The sequence below is a fragment of the Mauremys reevesii genome, linkage group 11 (genome assembly GCF_016161935.1).
Source record: "Mauremys reevesii isolate NIE-2019 linkage group 11, ASM1616193v1, whole genome shotgun sequence".
Lineage (NCBI taxonomy): Eukaryota > Metazoa > Chordata > Testudines > Geoemydidae > Mauremys > Mauremys reevesii.
Window position 1 is genome coordinate 32,461,804 of NC_052633.1, and position 22,638 is coordinate 32,484,441.

The following is a 22,638-nucleotide window of genomic DNA, read 5'->3' on the forward strand; positions in this document are numbered from 1 at the left end:
AGAACAAAACAGCCAGTTCTTCCTGCACTTTCTAGTTTATATATTAAATAATATACTGACTTTCGCACATTTTAATTCTTATGCCATTACCTCCGAAAAAAGTTACTTTTTTAATGTTGCTGTTTACTGCTTACAAGCAAATAATGTCACAGTGGTGTTTACATTGTTTCTCTATGTCTCAGATAACGAATACTCAATAATGTTAATTATTCACAAGCTGTAAATGCTGATGTGTAGACAAACATTTTTTTAAAAAACTTCTCCTCCTCCTAGCAAAAGAGTAAAGTTACACAGCTGAAAATAAACCACATTAGCCATTATTATCTGCGAAAGTACCAGCCTTGTGGATTTAAGGCTGAGCTGAAGATTCCCATCGACTACAGTGTGCATTGGATTAGGCCCTTAAACTACCTATGGAAGTTTAGGGACTGATAGTAATAAACTGTGCAATCTTTTTTATATCCGCATGCCAGGTAATAGAGGCAGATAGCAAGCTAACACAAACATCTCCATTTTGCTATATCACAGATATCAAGCTTAATGTCAACTGAACACCTCATTCTAACAGTAACTTGGTATTTATTGCAGCCAAGGTCGGAGCCATTTTGAAGCAGAAGCTGCCAGCTGTGTGAAATGAAATGTGCTCAAGGCTGCCAATGGTCGGAAATTAAATACAGACTACAGCAGTGTCTGCCAATTTTGCAGCCAGAAGCAGAGTGGTGGCTGCCAATTGAACGTGAGGTGGCAGTGTGGTAATGTAGCCCGTTCACTAATTCAGTGACTCACTAATTAATTTAACTCAAATTATTTTTTAATTGTATCTTTGAGTCATTCTCCTGCATGTTGGGGCAGGGGGAGGGGGAGAACAAGGACACCGGAGGTGGAGCATCTTTACAAAGAATACACAGGAACATCCTGTCATTTGCTATAATAGCATTAGAGGAAGCTCCGTTGCTTGTTCCAGTACATTAGATGGGGTTTCTCAAGGAAGCTTGGACAAGGCCGTGGTGCAGTGAGAAATGTGCAGCATGATTCTTGTGCATTCTGAGTGAAATATTGATGATGAACATAAACAAACCCAAAGCAGGTATGGGGGTCTGAGCCAAAGCAGGTATGGGGTGTGAGCCAAAATAACGTCAGACTCATTGAAACGAAAGCTGAATATACATTTTGTGATACACTTAAGCTGCTCACTTAGCAAAAGAAAACCCCATGAAGGTACAAGACTACAGGGTAAATTCTCCTCTCTCAGTGCTTCAGGATTTACATATGTAACTCACACTGGCATCACAGGAAGTTACACACATGAAGAAACACAGCACGCTGATGATGCAGTGCCACAGTGCATTAATATTAAGTGAGTGAGGCACACCAATCCCAGCACAGCAAGGCAACTCCTTTCCCCCTCTTCTGTTGCCATGGAGAGCCCCAGAGCTGAATCAGGGTAATGTGGTTGCACAAAGGGAGGGGACTGGGTGTGGAAGGCAATGCAAGTGGTACAGCAGCAGCAGCATGCAGGAAGTAAGGGGTCAGTGAGCAAAGAGAGGGATGCTGCTACTGTAATATGGCTCTTCCCATTCACCACCTGCTCCATAAGAGGGTTAGGTAAGGGCCGGTGGACACTACTTAGGCCACTGAAGGCTTTGCAGAGCAGTCCCAACCATCTAGCCAGTAAGTGCTCAGCTCCTAAGGCCTGTTTCATTTGCAAAGAGTAGGTAAGTTGAACAAATGGAACTTGATTAAGCCCTGAGCACTGCTCTGTCCATGGGGCTGAATTGCTTCCAGTCTCACTGTCCACATTCCCTCTTCCCCCCATGTCCTGTCCATAACAGACCCTCCTGGGAATATGGGCCCTCTGACTCCAATTCATAGATCTCCAAGGCCAAGCACTGCCCACTGAGAAGCAAATAGATCAGTATGTGTGTGCTCGGAAAGTGCTGCACAGTCTCTCCTTGACCTGTCCTCCTGCTGAACTACCTTCACAACATCAGTACTAATTATGGGTCATCAATCATTTCCATTTTAGAGATGGGGAAGAAGGGGGCTGCACAAACAGCACCAGCCTAGATTTGTGCAGACTGATGGACCCTCGCTCATCTTCAGCAACATCCTAGAATTCAGCCCAAGTGCAGATGAACTCTTTGTGGAATGTTTCCCCCCACCCTATGAGGCTCTTCAGTGACTGGAGCGTCTCCTTCTCCCCAACTCTCTCTGAGGAAGTAGCACGGACGCTATTATCATCCTCGCCCTCTAATTAAACTTATTCTAAATATAATGCAGAAATGTTGCCTCCAGGGAACTACAGGCTGTGATGACTTGGGCAATTGGTCTACATACAATTAATGATATTATGAACTCTGCATATTTAAGCTCTTGTGATGATTTTTACTGTATTCTTACTTCATATTTCTTGTGCTAAGGAGCAAGGAGTGGTGCTGGTGCAGCTACCTTTGAAAAGACAGTTGTCAAGGGCTAATGATAAGTGACTAGACCTGGCCCATACAGAAAAATGGGATGGCTGAAGTCTGGGGGTAAAGTCAGTTTTCTCCAAGGTCTCAGCACCAGGCTATGGGCAGTGGAATTTCCCAGAAGAGAAACAAAGAAACCAGGTGTTGGTACAGCCCTTTACAACACAAATGCTGAGAAGCTGGGGAGGGAACTCACATAGGAAGCTTGAGCAGGGGAGAGGAACAGAGGATCAGGCTTTCACAGCAGAAGGGTCTTGTTAAATAGAGGACCATCTTAGGAAGAAGGGAACTGGCTGCACAGGAAGGAGAGACTCCATGATTTAGAAGACAAGATGTGCAGGAGCGGGTGATTCTATACTCCTAGAGGACACTGACCTAAGCCCAGAGAATGTTCCAGGTAGTGAGGAAACTGGGGTGGGGTACTGCATAGAGGTGTTTTCTTGTTTTGTCTGCATCTGTTCGTTTCTTGTGCTGCTAAAGAGAAAGTAAAAAGCAACAAAGAGTCCTGTGTCACCTTAAAGACTAACAGATGTATTGGAGCATAAGCTTTCTTGGGTGAGTACCCACTTCGTCAGACGCATGTGAAGTGGGTACTCACCCACAAAAGCTTATGCTCCAATACATCGGTTAGTCTTTAAGGTGACACAGGACTCTTTGTTGCTTTTTACAGATGCAGACTAACAAGGTGTCATAAACAGATAGTTAGGGGTTAATGTCTCTTTTACCTGTAAAGGGTTAAGAAGCTCAGTAAACCTGGCTGACACCTGACCAGAGGACCAATAAGGGCACAAGATACTTTCAAATCTTGGTGGAGGGAAGTCTTTTGTTTGTGCTCTTTGTTTGGGGGTTGTTCGCTCTTGGGACTAACAGGGACCAGACATCAATCCAGGCTCTCCAAATCTTTCTGAATCAATCTCTCATGTTTCAAACTTGTAAGTAATAGCCAGGCAAGGCGTGTTAGTCTTATTTTTGGTTTCTCAACTTGTAAATGTTCCTTTTTGCTGAGAGGATTTGACCTCTGTTTGCTGTAACTTTGAACCTAAGGCTAGAGGAGGTTCCTCTGGGCTATATAAATCTGATTACCCTGTAAAGTATTTTCCATCCTGATTTTACAGAGATAATTTTTACCTTTCTTTCTTTAATTAAAAGCTTTCTTTTTAAGAACCTGATTGATTTTTTCCTTGTGTTAAGATCCAAGGGGATTGGATCTGGACTCACCAGGAATTGGTGGGGGAAGGGAGGGAGGATGGTTAAATTCTCCTTGTGTTAAGATCCAAGGGGTTGGATCGGTGTTCACCAGGAACTTGGTGAAAAAGCCTCTCAAGGCTGCCCAGGGAGGGGAAGGTTTTGGGGGGACAGAAAGTGATCCAGACACTGAAATTTCTGGATGGTGGCAGTGTTACCAGATCTAAGCTAGTAATTAAGCTTAGAAGTGTCCATGCAGGTCCCCACATCTGTACCCTAAAGTTCAGAGTGGGGGAGGAACCTTGACACAAGGCTATCCCTCTGATACTAAAGAGAAAGTGTAATTGTTTTTTGGAACCCTTACGAAGTCTGTGAATCTGTGATCACTATTGTGCGTCACTGAAGAGGTATGTGTAAACCTGAGTATCCACAATGTTGATATTGTGGGAGAGGGAGTGCTTAAGTTATTAGGGAGTCTAGGGGGTCAGTACTGGTCCCGGCCAGGGGCCTTGGCAGCTGGGGCACTGGATCCCATTTCCGTCAAGAGGTGGCAGACAGGGGCCCTGGGCCCAGGAAACATGCATGAGAGGACCAGGAAAGAACCAGTGTTGCAGCCTATTCAGTGTAAGGGAAGCTTAAGGGCACATGGACCCAGGATGGCTAGTGTGGGACCCAAATGCAGCAGCCTTCTGAGTGTGCAGCTGGGAGGACCTCTGCCAGGGCTGTGTGACACTGGCAAAAACATTGTATTTTCCTTTGTAATATAATGCAATGTTTCTTGCTGTTGGCCTAATTTATTTAACTAGGGTTGGAGAACTGTGTAGTTCAGAGAGTTTGCTAGCATATGAAGCCTATACTTAAACAATATACAGTGTTCCATGGATATTGGCTGTTCCCCATGTCCTGAGGCATGTTTCATGCTTCTGACAGTCTGGCTAAGTCTAACCTGAGATTTATGTGATTGAAGCTGCAGGGAACCCTGAGCCTGGCGATTCTCGAGGGCTCCCTGAGTTCAGTGTTCACCATGCTCGCAATAAGCATCAAAATCTCCAGGCCACATCCACATAACTTGTTAACCTGCAGTCACAAAGTAATGAGATGCATCAGACACCTTCCAGTTGGCCTAAGGGGTTCCAGATTTGGCTCGTGGCCACATATTGTATTAATTGCTTCTAATAAATAACATATTTCAGGAGGGACATCGTGCTTTTAATGATTTATGGTGCATGTTGTTTCCTTTAGAGGAAAGAGCAAGCAGGAATTTCACAAAATGAGCTCAATCAACCATCACTGTAAATGCTCGAGCTGTTCATGCATCAAATCCCTGTATCTGAACACTAGAACTTGATGGAAAACAGATTTTCTGTCCTTGGAAAATTTCAATATTTTTTAAAAATCCTGAATCGGGACAAAAAAGCCAAATTTTTGAAAATTTTTGCAGAGAAATTCAAAAGGGAAAAATTGTTTCTAATCAGTAAATTCAAAATGTTGTGTTTTAATTTCAACCATTTTTGAAGTTTATATATAAAGTTAATTTTTAACAAAGCCATTTTGAAATGGAGAAGTTTCCATTTCCAACTTGCTGAACTGTTATGTTTTGACATGTTTCAGATTATTTTTTTCAAAATGAGATTTTGTCAAAAATCAGTACAATTTCACAGATATTTGGAGTTTAATCAAAACTGTATTTTCTTATGGAAAACTGTTTAGACTAAAAGTTTTCAACCAGCTCTGCTGAACACCGCTTGAACTGGAAGAGTTCAAATATGGCTCTGATACCAGACTTCACAAAGGGATCCTAGATCTATAATAGGCCAAACCAAAATCCTATCTCTAAACATCCCATGGCTTTGAGAAAGTTCAGAGTCAATCCAGTTCCAAACTTAGTAGCTTGGGTCCATCTCTAAAACATACCTTTATTCCTAAGCAGACCAAAAATACATTAAAAGGGGTAATTAAATCAACTATTTTCCTGGAGTTTTTAATGAAACCATGAAAACCTGTCACACTAACCAGTGCTGTGTATAGAGGAATAAAACCTGAGCTGCCATAAAACTCAAAGAGGGACAATGGAGCCAAAGTCACCTTCTGACTCGGAGTAAAGAGATAAATTTTGGGTTGTTGATGGCCAATGGCAATGCTGACTCAGCAAACAAAAAGAGCCACTCTGTAGGCTTGATCCAAAGCCCTTGGAAGTCAGTGGGAATTTCTGCATTGACTTCAATTGCTTTTGGATCAGATCCTATGGTAGTTTCCTGGGCAGGAGCATCAGAGCAAATGAAGAATTCCTATTGCTCTGCCCCTTTAGCATATCCACACAGGGTAGCCATAATTTGACACATCATTGGTGAAGTCTGTAAAGTGCTTTGGGATCTCGTAGAATGGAAGGGCTTTTTGGTCTTTAAACGGCTGGTAGTACTGACAACGATAGACTGTACATAATGTACAGATAGGAGAACTCTGGCAAGTCTGGGTTTTGCGAACACCTCACACAATGTTTCCTGGCATTTAAACCCAGCTTTCCTTTTGGGGATGACTTGTACAAAGCCACACCCATTTCTCTAGATAAAGGGAAGCCTAGCTGGGTGTAGAGTCAAGTGTGGGGATGAGCAGTCACTCGTAGCAGCCCTAAGACTGTACATGTGCTCTTTTCATTCTACATTGGTAAGATGCACCAAGGGAACATTACTGCATGGGTAAGTGCAGTCTGCCATCTGCACTGGCAGCTTAAAGTCTCTTCCCACAGAAGTCTCTATCCATATGGGAACACCATTACCACCTATGACTTCTCCTCTGTGGGTTCAAGAGGAGGAGGAAGAATGTCCCATGTGGTTCCCAATAGCCCCCTTTCCTCTGCCCACAGGCAGGAGTGTGAAAATACCCTAAAGACTCACATTCCCACTTACTTCCCTTTCCTGAGAAGGGCAAATTTAGATCTCCCAATATAGCTCCTGGATCACTTTAGGTCTCCCTGATTTGGATTTAGAGAGGCAGGGAGAGGTGGAGAACAATACTTCTCCTCTCCCTTTGGCTCCTGGCAGACCCTGAGCCCATGACAAAGGGAAATGAAGATCCTTCCTTGCTTTGCTATACTGTGAGATCCTACAGGGAGAAAGATGGATTGGCAGATGTGGGGAGCAGGACCCAAGTAATACTGGGTCATTCAGTGGGACCAACAGGACCCAAACAGGGACATTTCAATAGGAGCTAGGTCCCTAAATACTATTAAAAATCTGGCCCCTGGTTACCTGTAGTACGGTCACCATCTCCAGAGCACCACTCATGGCATGAGGTATCTCTGCAGGCACACTACCCTCAGTACCGTCTTAGGTCTCCCAGAGACTTTCCACAATCCAAAGTATTTGAAACAAGATACCTAGGGTCTAATTTATTGAGTCATTACACACAGTTTCTGGTGGAAGGCCCAATCCCTTCCCTCTTGGATAAATAATTACAAAGGGCTTGCGCTCAGTTTCTCCTTAATCCCTTTAAATTGCCCTCCACCAGTTCCAACCAGACTGGCAACACACTCTTTTAAGAAACAAAACTCAAAACAAAACGTTCATAATAAAATCCTTTGCTTGAGGGCTTCTCTGCTGTGGTGTGATCTTCCAGCCTTCCTCCACAGGTTGGAGGTCAGGTCACCCCACCTCAGTCCTCCCTCCCATGACCTATCTCCTCTAGTGAGTCCCCTGCCTTCCTACTTCCTGCAGCTCCTCCAGCTCTGTCCTCTGCTTCACCCAAAGTCTCTCCCAGGCATCTCCGTTATCTATCCCAGAGGCCTGATTGGGTCACATGACCATCTGCCTTTTCCTACCTGGCAAAGAAAGTTGGTGATGTCACAGGTGGGGCTGAGACTCATCTCTTCTTAAGGGCCAGCCACCCAGTGACTTTGCCATATTGGGTCAGATCTATGGTCCACTTAGTCCAGAATCCTCTCTTTGGCTGCCAGTATCCTGTTCGTCACAGGATGACGCAAACCTGTGGATGTGAGCAGACAGGGCTCAAGAATGAAGGGAGTAGATGTGGGGGGAATCAGGACTGCTGTGTACGTGAGTGTAGAAAGTGGGAGCAGCATGCAGAGTCGGGAGAGGAGGGCCCAGGAGTGAGTGAGGTGTGTGGGAGGGTGCTGGTTGGGGGAGATAGGCAGGACTGTAAGTGGAGTTGGGCAAATACATTTACTAAATAAATAAATAAATCAGTAAATAATAATAATTAATAAAAAATCAGTGAACTTTTGAACACAGAGGACCAGATCCTTATCAGGTATAAATCCATACAGGTCTTCTGAAGTCAAGGGAGCTATGTTGATTTACATCAGCTGAGGATTTGGACCATCCTAGGAGTGGGTTTGAAATTAGACAAAACAATTTCACGCTTTCCTGTTTGCAGTATATTATTCATTATTGGTAGTATTATGAGTTAGGAAGGGGAAGTGGTGGATATATCAAAAGAATGATGTCACGAGATAAAGTAAAACTATAACATGCTGAAAATATTGAGGTAAAACACAATTTGGTGCAACAAGAATAGTGTCTTCAGAGTCTGAATTGCTAAACACATATACTACGGTATTAGCATTGAATTAGCAACCGTCAAGGGAGATGCAAAAAAAAGAGAGACATTTTCGACAGTAAAATGGAAAATGACTCTTGACGTCCACTAAGCACAGTAATATAATACTAACAAGGATAGCGTACGGAACTGTTATCTGGTCTGCTGTCTGATTCCCTCTGCAGATATCTTCTTAAATCAATAGCACTCACATTGATTTTTCCATCATACTGCATTCCAGTAAAAAGCAAAACACAAAACCCCGCAACCTAGGATGAGTCAGCTATTTCCTACCCTAGGGGCTCTTTTGATGCTCTTTCATATAGGAAAAAATATCCAGAAGAAGCCAAAATATACACAAATATTTGCAAATAATGAACCTGTCAGTTGTACCATCATATGATTTTGGAATTTGTCACAACTCACAAACCGGCGTGTTGCAATTTACGGACTACAGTGGGTACAGTGGAGCCAATAACTGGACAGAGCCAAAATCCACGGAAGCCATCCTGAAAAAGCTGTGTAGTACCTGCTGCAGGGAGCAAGTGAGGCCCCACTTAACTGTCATGATGTGGATGTAGTCCATGATGATCCCAACACATCAACACTGATAGGTGGGCCCTGTGGGCCCCTGCAACTTCTGCTACAGTTTAACCAGGGTGATGCATGGCTTATTGATCACAAGTTACTGCTGCCTGAGGTACCTTTTGCTTACCATCTTTTTAATCTAATAAATTAATAATATGTTTTAATTTGGTATCACAAAGGACAACTTAATTTACTGTATGCAGTGTAGTTGTAGCCATGGCAGGCCCAGGATGTTAGAGAGACAAGGTAGGTGAGGTAATATCTTTTATTAGACCAATTTCTGTTGGTCTTTTCACAAAGCGATCACTGAGTGTCTGACCTATCAGTCCTCATCCTTAGAGGAAACCTGACGAATACTTTCAAAAGACAAGCCTGGAAGCTTAAATTAATAACTCTACTGGACACTGACAATCATGGACTGAACAGAGACACTGGATTTATGGCTTATTACTTCAATCTGTAACCCACTAACCCCACTTTTTGTCCTACAACTTCAGAGGTGTTAACAGGTGTTAGAGACTATCTTGAATGGTCTCTAAGAATATGTGCTAACTACATCCGCTAAACAATCTTTTCCATTTTGAATATAGCTGTGGCACTTGGAGTACCTTTCCAAGACCTGAAGGAGAGCTCTATTTGGCTTGAAAGCTTGTCTCTCCCTCACCAACTGATGGTCCAGTAAAAGATACTACCTCATCCATCTTGTCTCAACTTAATTTACTCTTGTTTTCTCTCCCTTCAACTGCAGCCCTAAATGCCCACTCCATTAAATTTCATGAAATCAGTACATCAGTAATCTCTCTCTCTGTCTTGGAATTTCATATTCATTTCAAGAAACTTGCTAGCGATACAATGAGGGGCTTGCAAAAAAAAATAGTCCAAGGAAACAACTTAGAGGTCTTGAGTCAGACTTAAGTATAAATCTTCTTGGGTTCTCTCTGTTGTTTCTTTAGGACATTTTTCTGTTGAAGACACAAGATAAATCCTACCCTCCATTACAATATGTCTTTATCGCAGTGCCTCCATGTCTACTGCTGCACTGTGCTTCCAGGCTTTGCACTCATATGGTTGCATAATTATTGTGGGCTTGGGGTTATCTGAGAAGTCAATGTTAAAACTCCAGTGCAATATAGCAAATGGTAGAGTTTATTGCTCTTTTCCAGTAGTAGTGCTATTTTAAGGCTTGGGGACAGGAACTGAGATTTATTACTCATCTCGGAATGTGAAGGGACAGAATGTATTCCTGTCCCATCTCCCAAGATTATTCACTAATAACAGCAATAGAAGATATAGAACAGACTATGTCCAGAGGCCTTTTGTGGGTAGTCCGGCATCCAAAATCTCATTCTCTTTTGCATTGTGAAGTAGACTTTCTAAGCCAATTGAAGAACAAATTAATAAACTGGGCCCAGTGGAAAGCAAAACATGCAAATATTTTGAGAGTAATTTATAGTTATGGGCCCTATTATCAACACATTGCTAAAAAGGATCTTTAACAGCTACTAAAACAGAACAATCTAAATTATTCCTAGCTCTTTACAGAATTCTGCCTTTTGTAGGCCTATGTATTTCAATGTCCATTTTTATTATACTTCTTTGCTTTTTAGTCCCTTTGCCTATACTAAATAACATGCATGTTGTCATAACAAATGAACAGAGGAAGACATGAATGGATTTGTGTCATATGAGTTTTCCTATTAGTGGCAAATATTAAGCCAGTTGGGTCATATTTTGTCATCAAATACACCATTGTAAATCTGGAGTAATCTGGGCTATGTGGGCTTTGAGTGGTTGACTGAAGTGTGAAGCAGGGGAGGCTTTGAGCGGGGGCAACTGCTTTGAGCCAGCAGCCTTATAAAAAGGCAGCCAGTGGTGAACCTACTGAGCAGTCAACAGAGAAGAAGTAAACAGAGGGAGTTTGCCTGGGAGGTCACCAAGGGAGAGCGCCCACAGAGTTTTTGCCTTCAGGCTTCTGGGAACAGTAAATACATTGTCTGATCAGGCTCTTGATACATTATAAGGAAGAAAATATGGATAGTGAGGGATTAGCTGTTGTGACCTGCACAGGATGTGCCATGTTTGTCTTTCTCCTGGAGGATAGAAGTGACTGGGTCTGTACAAAGTGCAAGCTGGTCTCTGTACTGGAAGAAAGGTTAAAGGACTGGAGGTTCAAGTCTCGATTCTGCATTGCATGAAAGAAAATGAAGACTTCCTGGGCAGAAGTCAGGATTTGGTACTCTCAGTAGAGCAAGCCAAAAAATCAGAGAGGGCAGTGCAGAGGGAACTGAAGAGCAGGGAAGAAAATTGGCAGCGCATGACCTCCAGAAGAAGGAAGAAGAGAATCAGTATACCTCCAACACAGATAGAGGTAAGCACCTGTATTCAGGCTCTCTGCACAGGTACTACTGCTGAGAGTGCCTTGGAAGAGTCATCTGAGGCTAGGGATCAGAAGGAGACTGTCAACCGGACGGCATAGGATGCTTTGTCCTAGGAATGGGAGTTCCACGACCACCACTCCCAAGAGGAGGAGATGGGTGGTCGTAGTCAGGGACTCCCTCCTAAAGGGGACAGAGTCATCAATCTGCCATCCAGACCAGGAATCCTGAGAAGTGTGCTGCTTGCTTGGAGCTAGAATTCAGAATGTGATGGAGAGTCTGCCAAGACTCATCAAGCCCTCATGCCACTACCACTTCCTACTTATCCACAGGAGCACCAACAATACTGCCAAGAATGACCTTGAGTGGATCATTACAGATTACATGGTTCTGAGAAGAAGGAGAATTTGGAGCACAAGTGGTTTTCTCATCCATACCCCCTGTTGAAGTAAAAGGCCTGGGAAAGGACTATTAAATCATGGAAGTAAAAGTATGACTACACAAGTGGCATTGGTGAGAGGACTTTGGTATCTTCAACAATGAGCTGATGTTCCAGGAAAGAGGATTATTGTGCTGGGATGGGCTCCATCTATCAAATACTGGGAATGGCATCTTTGGACATCGTCTGGCTAACCTGATAAGAAGAGCTATAAACTAGGTCTTATGGATGATGGTGACAAAAATCCATCCAATGTACATCTAGGCTCAAGTAATGAAGTCAAGGGGAAGGGGCTAAATTCTGGAAAAGGGACTAGAAACCACAACTGCATTAAAGAGGCAAGAAGAAAAGCAACAAGACATTAAGATAGTCATGGTATATGAAGACAATTATGACTTAATATGACTACTTCCATGATTGAAGTACCAGCACTGAGGGATATAGTTTGTTCCAGAAGGATAAGTATGGGGGGAAAGGAGGAGGCATCATGGTGTATGTCAAGAATGTATACACTTGCTCTCAGGTCCAAGAGGAAGTGAGTGGCAGACCTACTGAGAGCTTTAGGGTGAGGATAAAAAGAGAAAATAGTAGTAGCGATGTTATGGTGGGGGTCTATTATAGACCACCAAATCAAGAAAAGGAAGTGAATGGAGCATTCACAAGCAGGTACCAAGATTGGCTAACACACATAAGCTAGTATTAATGGGGAAATTTAACTTCTCTGATATCTGTTGGAAGTCTATTATAGCAAAACATAATTTGTGCTGCAAGTTCTCAGCTTGTGTAGGGGACAATTTTCTGATTCAGAAAGTTGAGGAAACAACTGGGGGTCATCCATTTTGGACCTGGTGTTGACCAACAGGGATGAATTAGTTGCAAATGTTAAGGTGGTCAGGAACTTGGGAGGAAGTGATCATGATCTGATGGAATTCAAGACCCTATAGAAAAGAGGACATGAAACAGCAGAACAAGGACACTGGATTTCAGAAAGGTGCATTTCAACCAACTCAGAGAAATAGTAGGCATGGAAAGACCAATTAGGAAGAAAAGGAGTTGAAGGGGGCTGGCAGTTCCTAAAAGATGTAATATTAGAGGCTCAGCATCAAGCTATTCCTATGCAGAGGAAAGATAAGAGCCACAGGAGGCCAATGTGGCTGCACAAGGAGCTTTTCAGCTGTCTAAAAACCTAAAGGGATACATACTGGAAATTGAAGGAGGGGCATGTCACCAAGGAAGTACACAGCGCAAGCGTGTAGGGACAAAATCCAGAAAGCCAAGACAAAGAATGAGTTACAGATGGCAATAAATGTTAGAGACCACAAGAAGGGGCTCTACAAATATGTCAGACAAAAAACGAAAGATCATTGATGGTGTTGGACTGCTGCTCAATGGAGAAGATGAGCTGGTAACAGAAGATGATAGGAAGGCAGAGCTGCTCAATGCCTACTTTGCTTCAGTCTTCTCACAAGAAATAATACGTGACCGGATCACTAGCGAAGTTACCATAGGCAATAAAGAGGAAGGGATGCAGATCAGGATATGTAAAACAATACATCAGAGATTATATGACTAATTTGAACAAATCCAAGTCAACAGGGCCTGATACTATTCACCCCAGAGTGCTGAAGGAATTAGCTGAAGAAATCTCAGAGCCACCGGCAATAATATTTGTAAACTCATGGATGACAGGAGAAGTCCTGGAAGGAGAAGGGCTAATGGAGTGCCCATTTTTAAAAATGGGGGAAAGGAGGAGCTGGGGAAGTAAAGACCACTCAGCATGACCTCAGTACCTGGGAAGCTATTAGAGCAATGTATAAAACATTCAATTTGGAAATATCTGGAGGATAAAAGGGTAATCATTAGCAGCCAGCATGGATTTACAAATCATGGCAAACCAGCTTGGTTTCCATCTTTGACAGAGTAACTGGTTTGGTGGATGAGAGGAATGCAGTGGACCTAATATACTTGGACTTTAGCAAGACTTTTGACACACATGACATTCTGATAAGTAAGCTGGAGAAATGCAGGCTCTGTGGAACTACCATTATGTGGATACATAATTGGTTAAACAACCACAAACAAATAACTATCAATGGAATGGTATCAGATTGGAGGGAGGTCTCAAGTGGGGTTGCACAGGGATCTGTACTAGGTCTGGTGTTATTTAATGACCTGGATGTAGGAATAGAGAGCATACTGATCAAATTTGCAAATGACACAAAGCTCCGAGGGGTGGGGCAGCGGGGATGAAGGGAGGGGAAAGGAGGTTGCAAACACTTTGGAGGATAAAGCTAAAATTCAAAGGGATCTTGATAAATTGGAGAGCTGGGCTATAGACAATAAAATGAAATTCAATAAGGACAAATGTAAGGTGCTACACTTAGGGGAAAAAAACCAAATGCACAAATACAGAATGGGGGATAACTGGCTTGGCAGCAGCACTGCTGAGAAGGATCTGGGAGTTGTGGTGGATCACAACCTCAACAAGAATCAACCGTGCGATGCTATTGCAAAAAAAAAAAAAAAAAAAAGCAAATGCAATTTTAGGTTGCATTAATAGAGGCATAGCATGCAAGTCACGGGAAGTGATAATACCACTCTACTTGGCGCTGGTTAGGCTGCAGCTAATTTTTGTCACCAATATATAGAAAGGATGTGAAGAAACTGGAAAGAATGCAGAGGCAAGCAGCAAAGATGATCAAAGGGACAGAATGCAAGCCATATGAGCAAAGGCTGAAGAACTTGAAAAGAGGAGTTTGGAAAAGAAGAGGTTAAGGGGGAACATGATAGCAGTATTCAAATACTTGAAAAGTTGCCATAAAAAAAATGGAGAAAAGTTGTTCACTGTTGCCACAGAGGGCAGGACAAGAGGCAGTGGGTTCAAAGTGCATCACAGCAGATGTTGAATAAAACTCAGGAAAAAGTTTCTAACTGTAAGAACAATAGGACAATGGAACAGGGAAGTCATGGAAGTGCCTTCACTAGAGGTTTTCAAAAGGAGGCTGGATAACCATCTGTCTTTGGATGGTTGAAACACAACAAATCCTGCATCTTGGGTGGAGGTTAGACTGGATGACCCTTGCAGTCCCTTCTATCCCCATGGTTCTATTATTCTATGCTGCCCCACAGTTTGGACTATTCGGGAGTAAAGAGCAGAGCACACCAAAGTGCTGTAACTCCCCTGTGTGGACATTGGGTACATGAACTAAAAGGTGCCTGGTTCACATTAAAGTAATTCATTTACTTGATAAGTTGTTCAGGTTCACAGTGCTGTGACTGGGAGCAGAATCTGGCCTGTAGTATTTAGGGATAACTTTGTGGCGGTGTGCTGTTTTGCTTTGTTTTATTTACAAACCATTTCAGCCCAGCTGTGAGCTCTTCTACCTCAGAGAAAACCAAATAATTTTTAACTAGAAAATCTGTCACTCTACAGTGAGGATCTCAATAGAAATTAGCCATTCCTACATTTATCCTAAAGAACGAGTAAGCAGCTCTAGTTTCTAAACATACCTGATACCCCAAGACGATATTAAAGCTGTGAGCCCATGACAACCAAGATCATCATGAGGAAATACAGAAATTGAACTTTCACATACACCTAGAACCTTTTTACACAGTATTTAGTTTGAATTTAGTGTACAGCAATACAATATGTGGGGTTAATAGACATTATTCCCATACCAAGGCTGTTTCTTTTAGAAAATCAATATAATTGGATAGAGCAATATATTTCTAATATCCAGTAAATGAAATTTTAACCTGGAGCAGTAAATAATTACCTTCTACGTGGTACATAATTCCCATGCACATGGGTAATATCATTATAGCTCCTACTGTGAGCAGAGCTGGAGCTTTCAAATTATGGAACAAGATGTGTGTACCTGGATTATAGGCTAAACTACCATACTATAGTATGGGGTATTTCATAATTATTTAGTAGCTTTATAGGAAATAGTGCTAACGTACACTAATTCTACTTCTTTACTATGTGATCAGTTTCATTTATTAGAAGCAATAGTAACTGAGGACACTCAGCACCTGGCAGGAGACACATTCTACCTTGCAAGAATGGACCCTTGCCTGCACTATGAAAATGACCCAGTGCTGACAATAAGTGTCAATCAAAGGTGAAAGTGAGCCAGTTCTGAACATACTTAGCTGCAAATGTGGCCAAGGTTCAGTATCATTTCAGAAACTATGGCTAAGTTCACTAATCCTGATCACTGCTTCCACTCCTGTTGCTCATATTCAGGTCCAAATTCTGAAAATCTCTAAGGCCCAGATCCTTAAAGGTTTTTAGGGTTAACTTCACTTGAAATCAATGGGAGTTAGGCACCTAAATACATTAGAGGATGTGGGCCAAACCCCTCCCAGGAGATGCTGAGAATTCTCAATTCCTCATGATATCAGCCTAAGAGCTCTATACCTCATAAGATCAAATCGTCAGTGTGCAGCTTTAGCCTTCCATCCTTTTAGCAGCTGCCCAACAGGCAGGATACAACACCAAGGAAAGTTCTAAATAAGAATTAGTGAGCTGTATGAGCCAGATCCTGCAAACACTTACTCATGCAAGTAGTTCCATTCAAAGCAATGGGACTAATTGCATAAGTACTGGTCTGAACGATTGGGATCTAAGCATGTGTTACCACAGGCTGGTGATAGCATTTAGAAGCTGAGAAGTAATGACTGCTTTATACCAGTGCAGCTAGGATACTTCAAGAGGAAAAAGTGGAGGGAAATTAATTCAGAGTATGAAAATGCATAGATAAGATGCACAGATAGATAAGATTTAAAGCAACCAACTGTTCCTGGGTTGAGTTATCCATGGGCAAATGTACTCATTGTTTATCTAGTTGTCGATTTTTACTCTAGGGAGATGGTGGAAAACCAGTGGGCAGAAACAAAACATGCATTAGCATAACGAGAAACAGTACCTGAACAGTACCTTTGATGGCAGGAGGAGCGTACACACTCTGCTTTCTTTGCTTAGGGGAGGCGTTCTGTGACTAGGAATAAGAGAAAGAGGTTAAATAAACATAGAAGGAAAGTGTCAAACCATGTCAGACCATTTCCTGTGGGGGTAGCCTGTGTTGTTCCTTTGTAGCCTGTGTTGATATCCAGAACTAGAGCACCTTTACACCGTACAATTGTTCAAAATTCACAAGGGTAACTGTATCAATGGCAAGAGTTCTTCATAAAGAAGGCATGTTGTATGAATCAGATCCCAATTCCTGGGATGCCACCTATCTATATGAAAAGTCACGATTAGATACGGAGAGTTGTGTCTAACGCCTTGTCTACACTTACCAGTAGATTGGCACTGGTGCAATCAATGCAGCGGGTGTCGATTTAGCAGGTCTAGTGAAGACCCACTAAATCAATGGCAGAACACTCTCTGGTCGACTCCAGTACTCCATCTCTACGAGAAGAGTAAAGGAAGTCGATGGGAGAGCACCTTCGGTCTACACAGCGCAGTGTAGACACTGCAGTAAGTCGGCCTAAGCCACATAACTTGGGTCAACTTACCACAGTAGTATAGACAAGGCCTCAGGTGCAGTTCTTTTGGTTCCTGGGTAAAATAGGCCCAACTTTGTTTTAAAACAAGCCTGGATATAAAGAAGTGTTTTTCAGCATTAAAATAAAGTAGCTTATACAACTAACATTCCATATAAAATTGATACCCATATGGGAAATATATCTTTACATGAATTGAAAGATTTATTTTCATCATCATTCAGTAAAAGACATAGTGCAACCAAATAAATAAATAGTAGAAGTGATAATCCAAAAGAAAAAAGCCTCCAAAAAAGTAACATTCACAGATTTAATTCTAGAATAATTAAAGAAATACTGACATTCATAAAAGTGCACAAACAAACTGATGAGACACCTTTTTTCCCAATAAATTGTCACTGGGTGACTGGGCAACAAAATGGCAGATGAAATTCTGTGTTGAGAAATGCAAAGTAATGCACATTGGAAAATATAATCCTAATTATACATACAAAATGATGTGGTCCAAATTAGCTGTTACCACTCAAGAAATATCTTAGAGTCATTTTGGATAGTTCTCTGAAAACATCCACTCCATGTGCAGCGGCCGTCAAAAAAGCGAACACAATGTTGGGAATCATTAAGAAAGGGATGGATAAGAAGACAGAAAATATGATAATGCCACCATATAAATGCATGGTATGCCCACATCTTGAATACTGTGTGCAATTCTGGTTGTCTCATCTCAAAAAAGATATATTAGAATTGGAAAAGGTACAGAGAAGGGCAACAAAAATGATTAGGGGTATGCAACACTGCCGGATGAGGAGAGATTTAAAAGATTAGGACTCTTCATCTTGGAAAAGAGACAACTAAGGGGTAATCTGATAGAAGTCTCTAAAATCATGAATGGTGTGAAGAAAATGCATAAGAAAGTATTATTTACCTCTTCACATAACACAAGAATCAGAGGTCATTCAATGAAATTATTAGGCAGCAGGTTTAAAACAAACAAAAGGAAGTATTTCTTCACACAATGCACAGTCAAACTCATTGCCAGGGGATGCTGTGAAGGATAAAAGTATAACTGGATTAAAAAAATAATTAGATAAGTTAATGGAGGATAGGTCCAGCAATGGCTATTAGCCAAGATAATCAGGGATGCAATCCCTTGCTTTGGATTTCCTTAAGCCTCTGACTGCTAGAAGCTGGGACTGGACAACAGGGAATGGATCACTCAATAATTGCCTTGTTCTGTTCATTCCCTCTGAATCATCTGGCATTGGCCACTGTTGGAAGACAGGATACTGGGCTAGATGGACCATTGGTCTGACCCAGTATGGCCGTTCTTATGTTCTTATTGAAACTCTCCTAAAACAATAAATAGTTTAAACATTCAAATTACATGCTTTTAGTGGGGCTTGATGTAAGGGAATTCTGCTGACACATTTAAGTTTGTAGGCCTTGTCTACACTCAAAGTTGTACTATACCAGTATCTAACTAATATGTAACTATACCTGAATAGATAAAGCTATTGTGTGGATGTAATTATACTGGTATAAAAGTGTCTATAACCATCTATGGGAAAGGGATTAAGCTATACTGGTATAAGCCCCCTTTAAATGGCATAACTACATCTATATTAGGAGTTGTGCAATGTATATCTAAGAGTCTTGTGGCACCTTATAGACTAACAGACGTTTTGGAGCATGAGCTTTTGTGGGTGAATACCCACTTCGTCAGATGCATGCATGCATTTACCCACGAAAGCTCATGCTCCAAACCATCTGTTAGTCTATAAGGTGCCACAAGACTCTTTGCTGCTTTTACAGATCCAGACTAACACGGCTACCACTCTGATACTTAATGTATATCTAGTTTCATAAAATGTCACATCACTGACCAAAACAATTATAGAGGTACAAAAACTGGGTAGACAAGGCCTAAGAGAACTATTCTTTCATCTTATCAATTTCCTATTGTATTTTATTATAGTGATGCAATGGAAATTCATCATTTTCTTAAGTATTCACTTGAAAGGCCTCTTTATATTTCGCTGCGTGTTTGAGATTAGTACACTGTCAGTGTATTTTCTAACAGATCTAGTCTTTCAACAGACATTAATTTAAGTTGGCTCTTAGGAAAAACACTTTCACATAAATATGGCCAATACTATTATCCTATTATATCATAATGGATGGAAAGATGCTGTTTATGAATAAAACATTTGTTGTATTCAAAGAGTGCTCTTGATGCTCTGCGTGTGACATGCCGTTGCTCCTCACCACAGCAAGGCTTCAGAAGTCTGTATTTGGATCTATGTCTGAAACAATACTGCCCATTGCTATTTAAAGCAGTGCTTGCTTCCTTAAAACACCAGAACAAGAGAAAGAGATCGAAGGGAGGTGGGAGAATTTGGGGGAGAGAGAGATGGGACTGGAGGAACTAACCTTAGACTTCATTGCAAACTTAATACTTGAGCTAACGTCCCCTGAAGTCAATGGAAAGATTAATTGATTTCAATGAGCACTAGTTCTGGCCCTGATACAGAATTAGAAAGGAAGCTTGCAATCCCTAATCTCCCCTGCACTACTGAATCGCGTTTGCTGTGCTCATTAACCTGAATAGAGACTAATGGAGAAATTGACCAGAACTAAAGGAGCAACAGGTATCTGTACAAAGCCATTTATCTAGAACTGGGTTCGGCAACCTTTCAGAAGTGGTGTGCCGAGTCTTCATTTATTCACTCTAATGTAAGGTTTCGCGTGCCAGTAATACATTTTAACCTTTTTAGAAGGTCTCTCTCTATAAGTCTATATTATATAACTAAACTATTGTTGTCTGTAAAGTAAATAAGGTTTTGAAAATGTTTAAGAAGCTTCATTTAAAATTAAATTAAAATGCAGAGCCCCCCGGACCGGTGGCCAGGACCCGGGCAGTGTGAGTGCCACTGAAAATCAACTTGCGTGCCGCCTTTGGCACACGTGCCATAGGTTGCCTACCCCTGATCTAGAAGCTTCATCCATTAAAAGCTGTGTCAGTTACAGAAGCCTGATAATATAAACAATTGTATAAACCAGCAAAACAAGAATTAATATATTTCAAAATGGTTGTTAAACAATAGCCCACAATTTAAAAAATGTAACTAACTTACTTCTCCTTGTGAGTTGTTCTTTCTCTTCTCATCTATTTCTATAAAAGGGAAAAGATTCAATTAGAGAAAAGGGAGTACCAAAAACTTGGTTTTTTCCAGGGTAAATATTGTGAACTGTATTCTGATCTCAACAGTATTTCCACTGTAAATAAGGAATAACTCCACTGATTTACAAGTTTCACTAGGCTCTGTCTGTCCTGTAGGCCAAAGAGATCAACACCCTCTAAACATATAAGTGCTTTGGCCAAATTTCCAGAAGTGTTCAGCACTCAACAGCTCCTGTTCAGAACAACAGGTGGTGATGAGCTCTTTTGAAAATCTGTCCCTTAGATTGCAAGCCTTTGGGACAGGAACTTCACCTTCTTTTATGTTTGCAAAACAGCGCGTAGTTTATGGGTACAACTAGAAATTAATTAATAATCATTCATACCAACTACAAGCTGTTAAATTATTAATATAACAGCAAAATGACATCACTGAGGAGTACCTTATAATTATACATAAAATTAGCAATTCTAAATAGAATTATTTCTGAATTTACAGTTTAAAAGTTTCATGATAGCACACTGGTTTAGGGTCAGACGTGACCATGGAGTGTTTCTTGTTATTACATAGTGCTGTTGGTTAATTTACATGGTATACACTGTCTCCATCAATGACCTAAATTTAGTACTTCTAAAGAAAGTAAATACCTCCTATAATTTATGTTACACTGTGCAATGCTGTGCATGGGATAGGAGGTCAATTGCATCCTAACACCTAGTTGCAATCAGTTTAGGCCCTGTTGCATAAGATTTAATTATCTTTCTATTGTCACAACTTGCATGTTGTTAGTGGTCAAAAAGTAAGTTGTCAATCCTCAAGGATGATTCGCCAATTACTACACTATTTACTGGGCAAGACCTTTGACGCCACATAATTATATAGCTCTAAAATAAAGTGACATTAAAATATAGTGCGACAAATCTCTCACCATTAAGACACATGGGCCCCACCGTAAGATCTTCCAGCCTAAAATGCCCCTGTGCACTTCCCACTAAAGTCTGGTGAATTTGTGCATGTGTACCTGAAGAGAAAACAGGGGTGTGTGTGTGTGTGTGTGTGTGTGTGTGTGTGTGTGTGTGTGTGTGTGTGTGTGTGAGAGAGAGAGAGAGAGAGATTATTGTATCAGAGCCAGGAAGAATTTATTTAATTAATTTATTTATAGTGTTTTCTATGGTGCTCATCTCTTTGATATCTGAGAACCACACAAACATTAACTGATTAATTGCAATTTCTTCACATATTACTGCATAAGACATGCATTAAAAGTACTGATATTTCACTGTATAAAGGGTGAATTAAAACAGGCCCTAAATATTAGAGTTCATTCCTAAAGAAAGGGGCAGCCTTGGGCCAGCAGATAGGGTGCTAGGCTCAGAGTCATGGGGCCTGTTCCTGCCATTGGCCTGTTGTGTGACCTGGGGTAAGTTATTTTTCAGTTACCTGTCTATAAAATGGGGATAGGGATACTTACACTTCTTCGTAGAGCTCTTTGAGAGCTAAAGATTGAAATCACTAAATAGGAAATCATTAATGTGGGTAAGAGAGACATTTGATTTCAATGGGAATTGAGTGTGTCAAGGATTTTCATGATCAGGACCCTGTGTTTCATTCTGAGCTGGAGTTTGAATTAATCCAAAGCTCAGAACAAAGGCTAGTGAAAGCTGAGTTTGGTGACATTCCATCTTAAATCTGCTCAAGATTGTGAATCTCGCAACAAAACTTGAGCTGAACCTTGGGCTGGGAACAAAACCTGCAACCAGTAACATTTTGTCTGGTTTCAAGTTTCATTACTTAAGGCTTGCACAGCTCTACTCAACAGAGCCTGCACTTTTGCCGTTCTTTTCAGCAGGGTCACATTACACCTCTCAGCAATGGACATTGCTGCTAAACTAGCCTGTTCACCTTACTCACAGCAGCACTTACACTGAAGTCAGTAATATGAACAGGATTTGACCATGTGTGGGTTTAGAAAAAGCCACTTAGTTACTCTAATGCAATCAGCACCAAATATCCAGCATAGCACCTCTGTGAAAATCTGGGAATGAAGAAAATCCATTCAATTATTTTTTAATTAAGTCCCTGAAATCATATAACCTGATTGTGTTTGCAATTTCAGTAGAGTGGGGAGATCAGGAAACAGAAAGGAGGGGATCCAGCTTAGAGCTAAAGGAGACAGGCTTGGGGGAGCAGCCACAAACAGTGCATTCAATGAGTTGAGAGGTGAAGGGAAGAAAGAAGAGGGAGCCATGGTTGGAGAGGCAGTGGTGATGGAGTTAAGAGTGGGTAGCTTGATATCATTACTAAATTGCTCTTTGGGTACTATCTCCCTTTGACAG

At 41.4% G+C, this 22,638-nt stretch overlaps 1 protein-coding gene across 7 annotated transcripts in view; it reads right to left on the reverse strand.

Annotated features, from left to right (window-relative positions):
* The window catches only part of PPP1R1C (protein phosphatase 1 regulatory inhibitor subunit 1C), an 82,965-nt gene that overhangs the window by 22,908 nt on the left and 37,419 nt on the right, over positions 1-22,638 (reverse strand). For 3 of the 7 annotated variants that reach the window (XM_039495209.1, XM_039495203.1, XM_039495204.1), the window contains 2 exons: positions 20,258-20,295; positions 16,555-16,615 (listed from right to left, as the gene is read on the reverse strand). In XM_039495209.1, the coding sequence (XP_039351143.1) occupies positions 16,555-16,615; positions 20,258-20,295 (99 nt within the window). Of the gene's footprint in view, positions 1-16,543; positions 16,616-17,135; positions 17,216-20,257; positions 20,296-22,638 lie in introns of all 7 variants that reach the window. The other 4 variants (XR_005586292.1, XM_039495206.1, XM_039495205.1 and 1 more) reach the window with 3 other exon arrangements.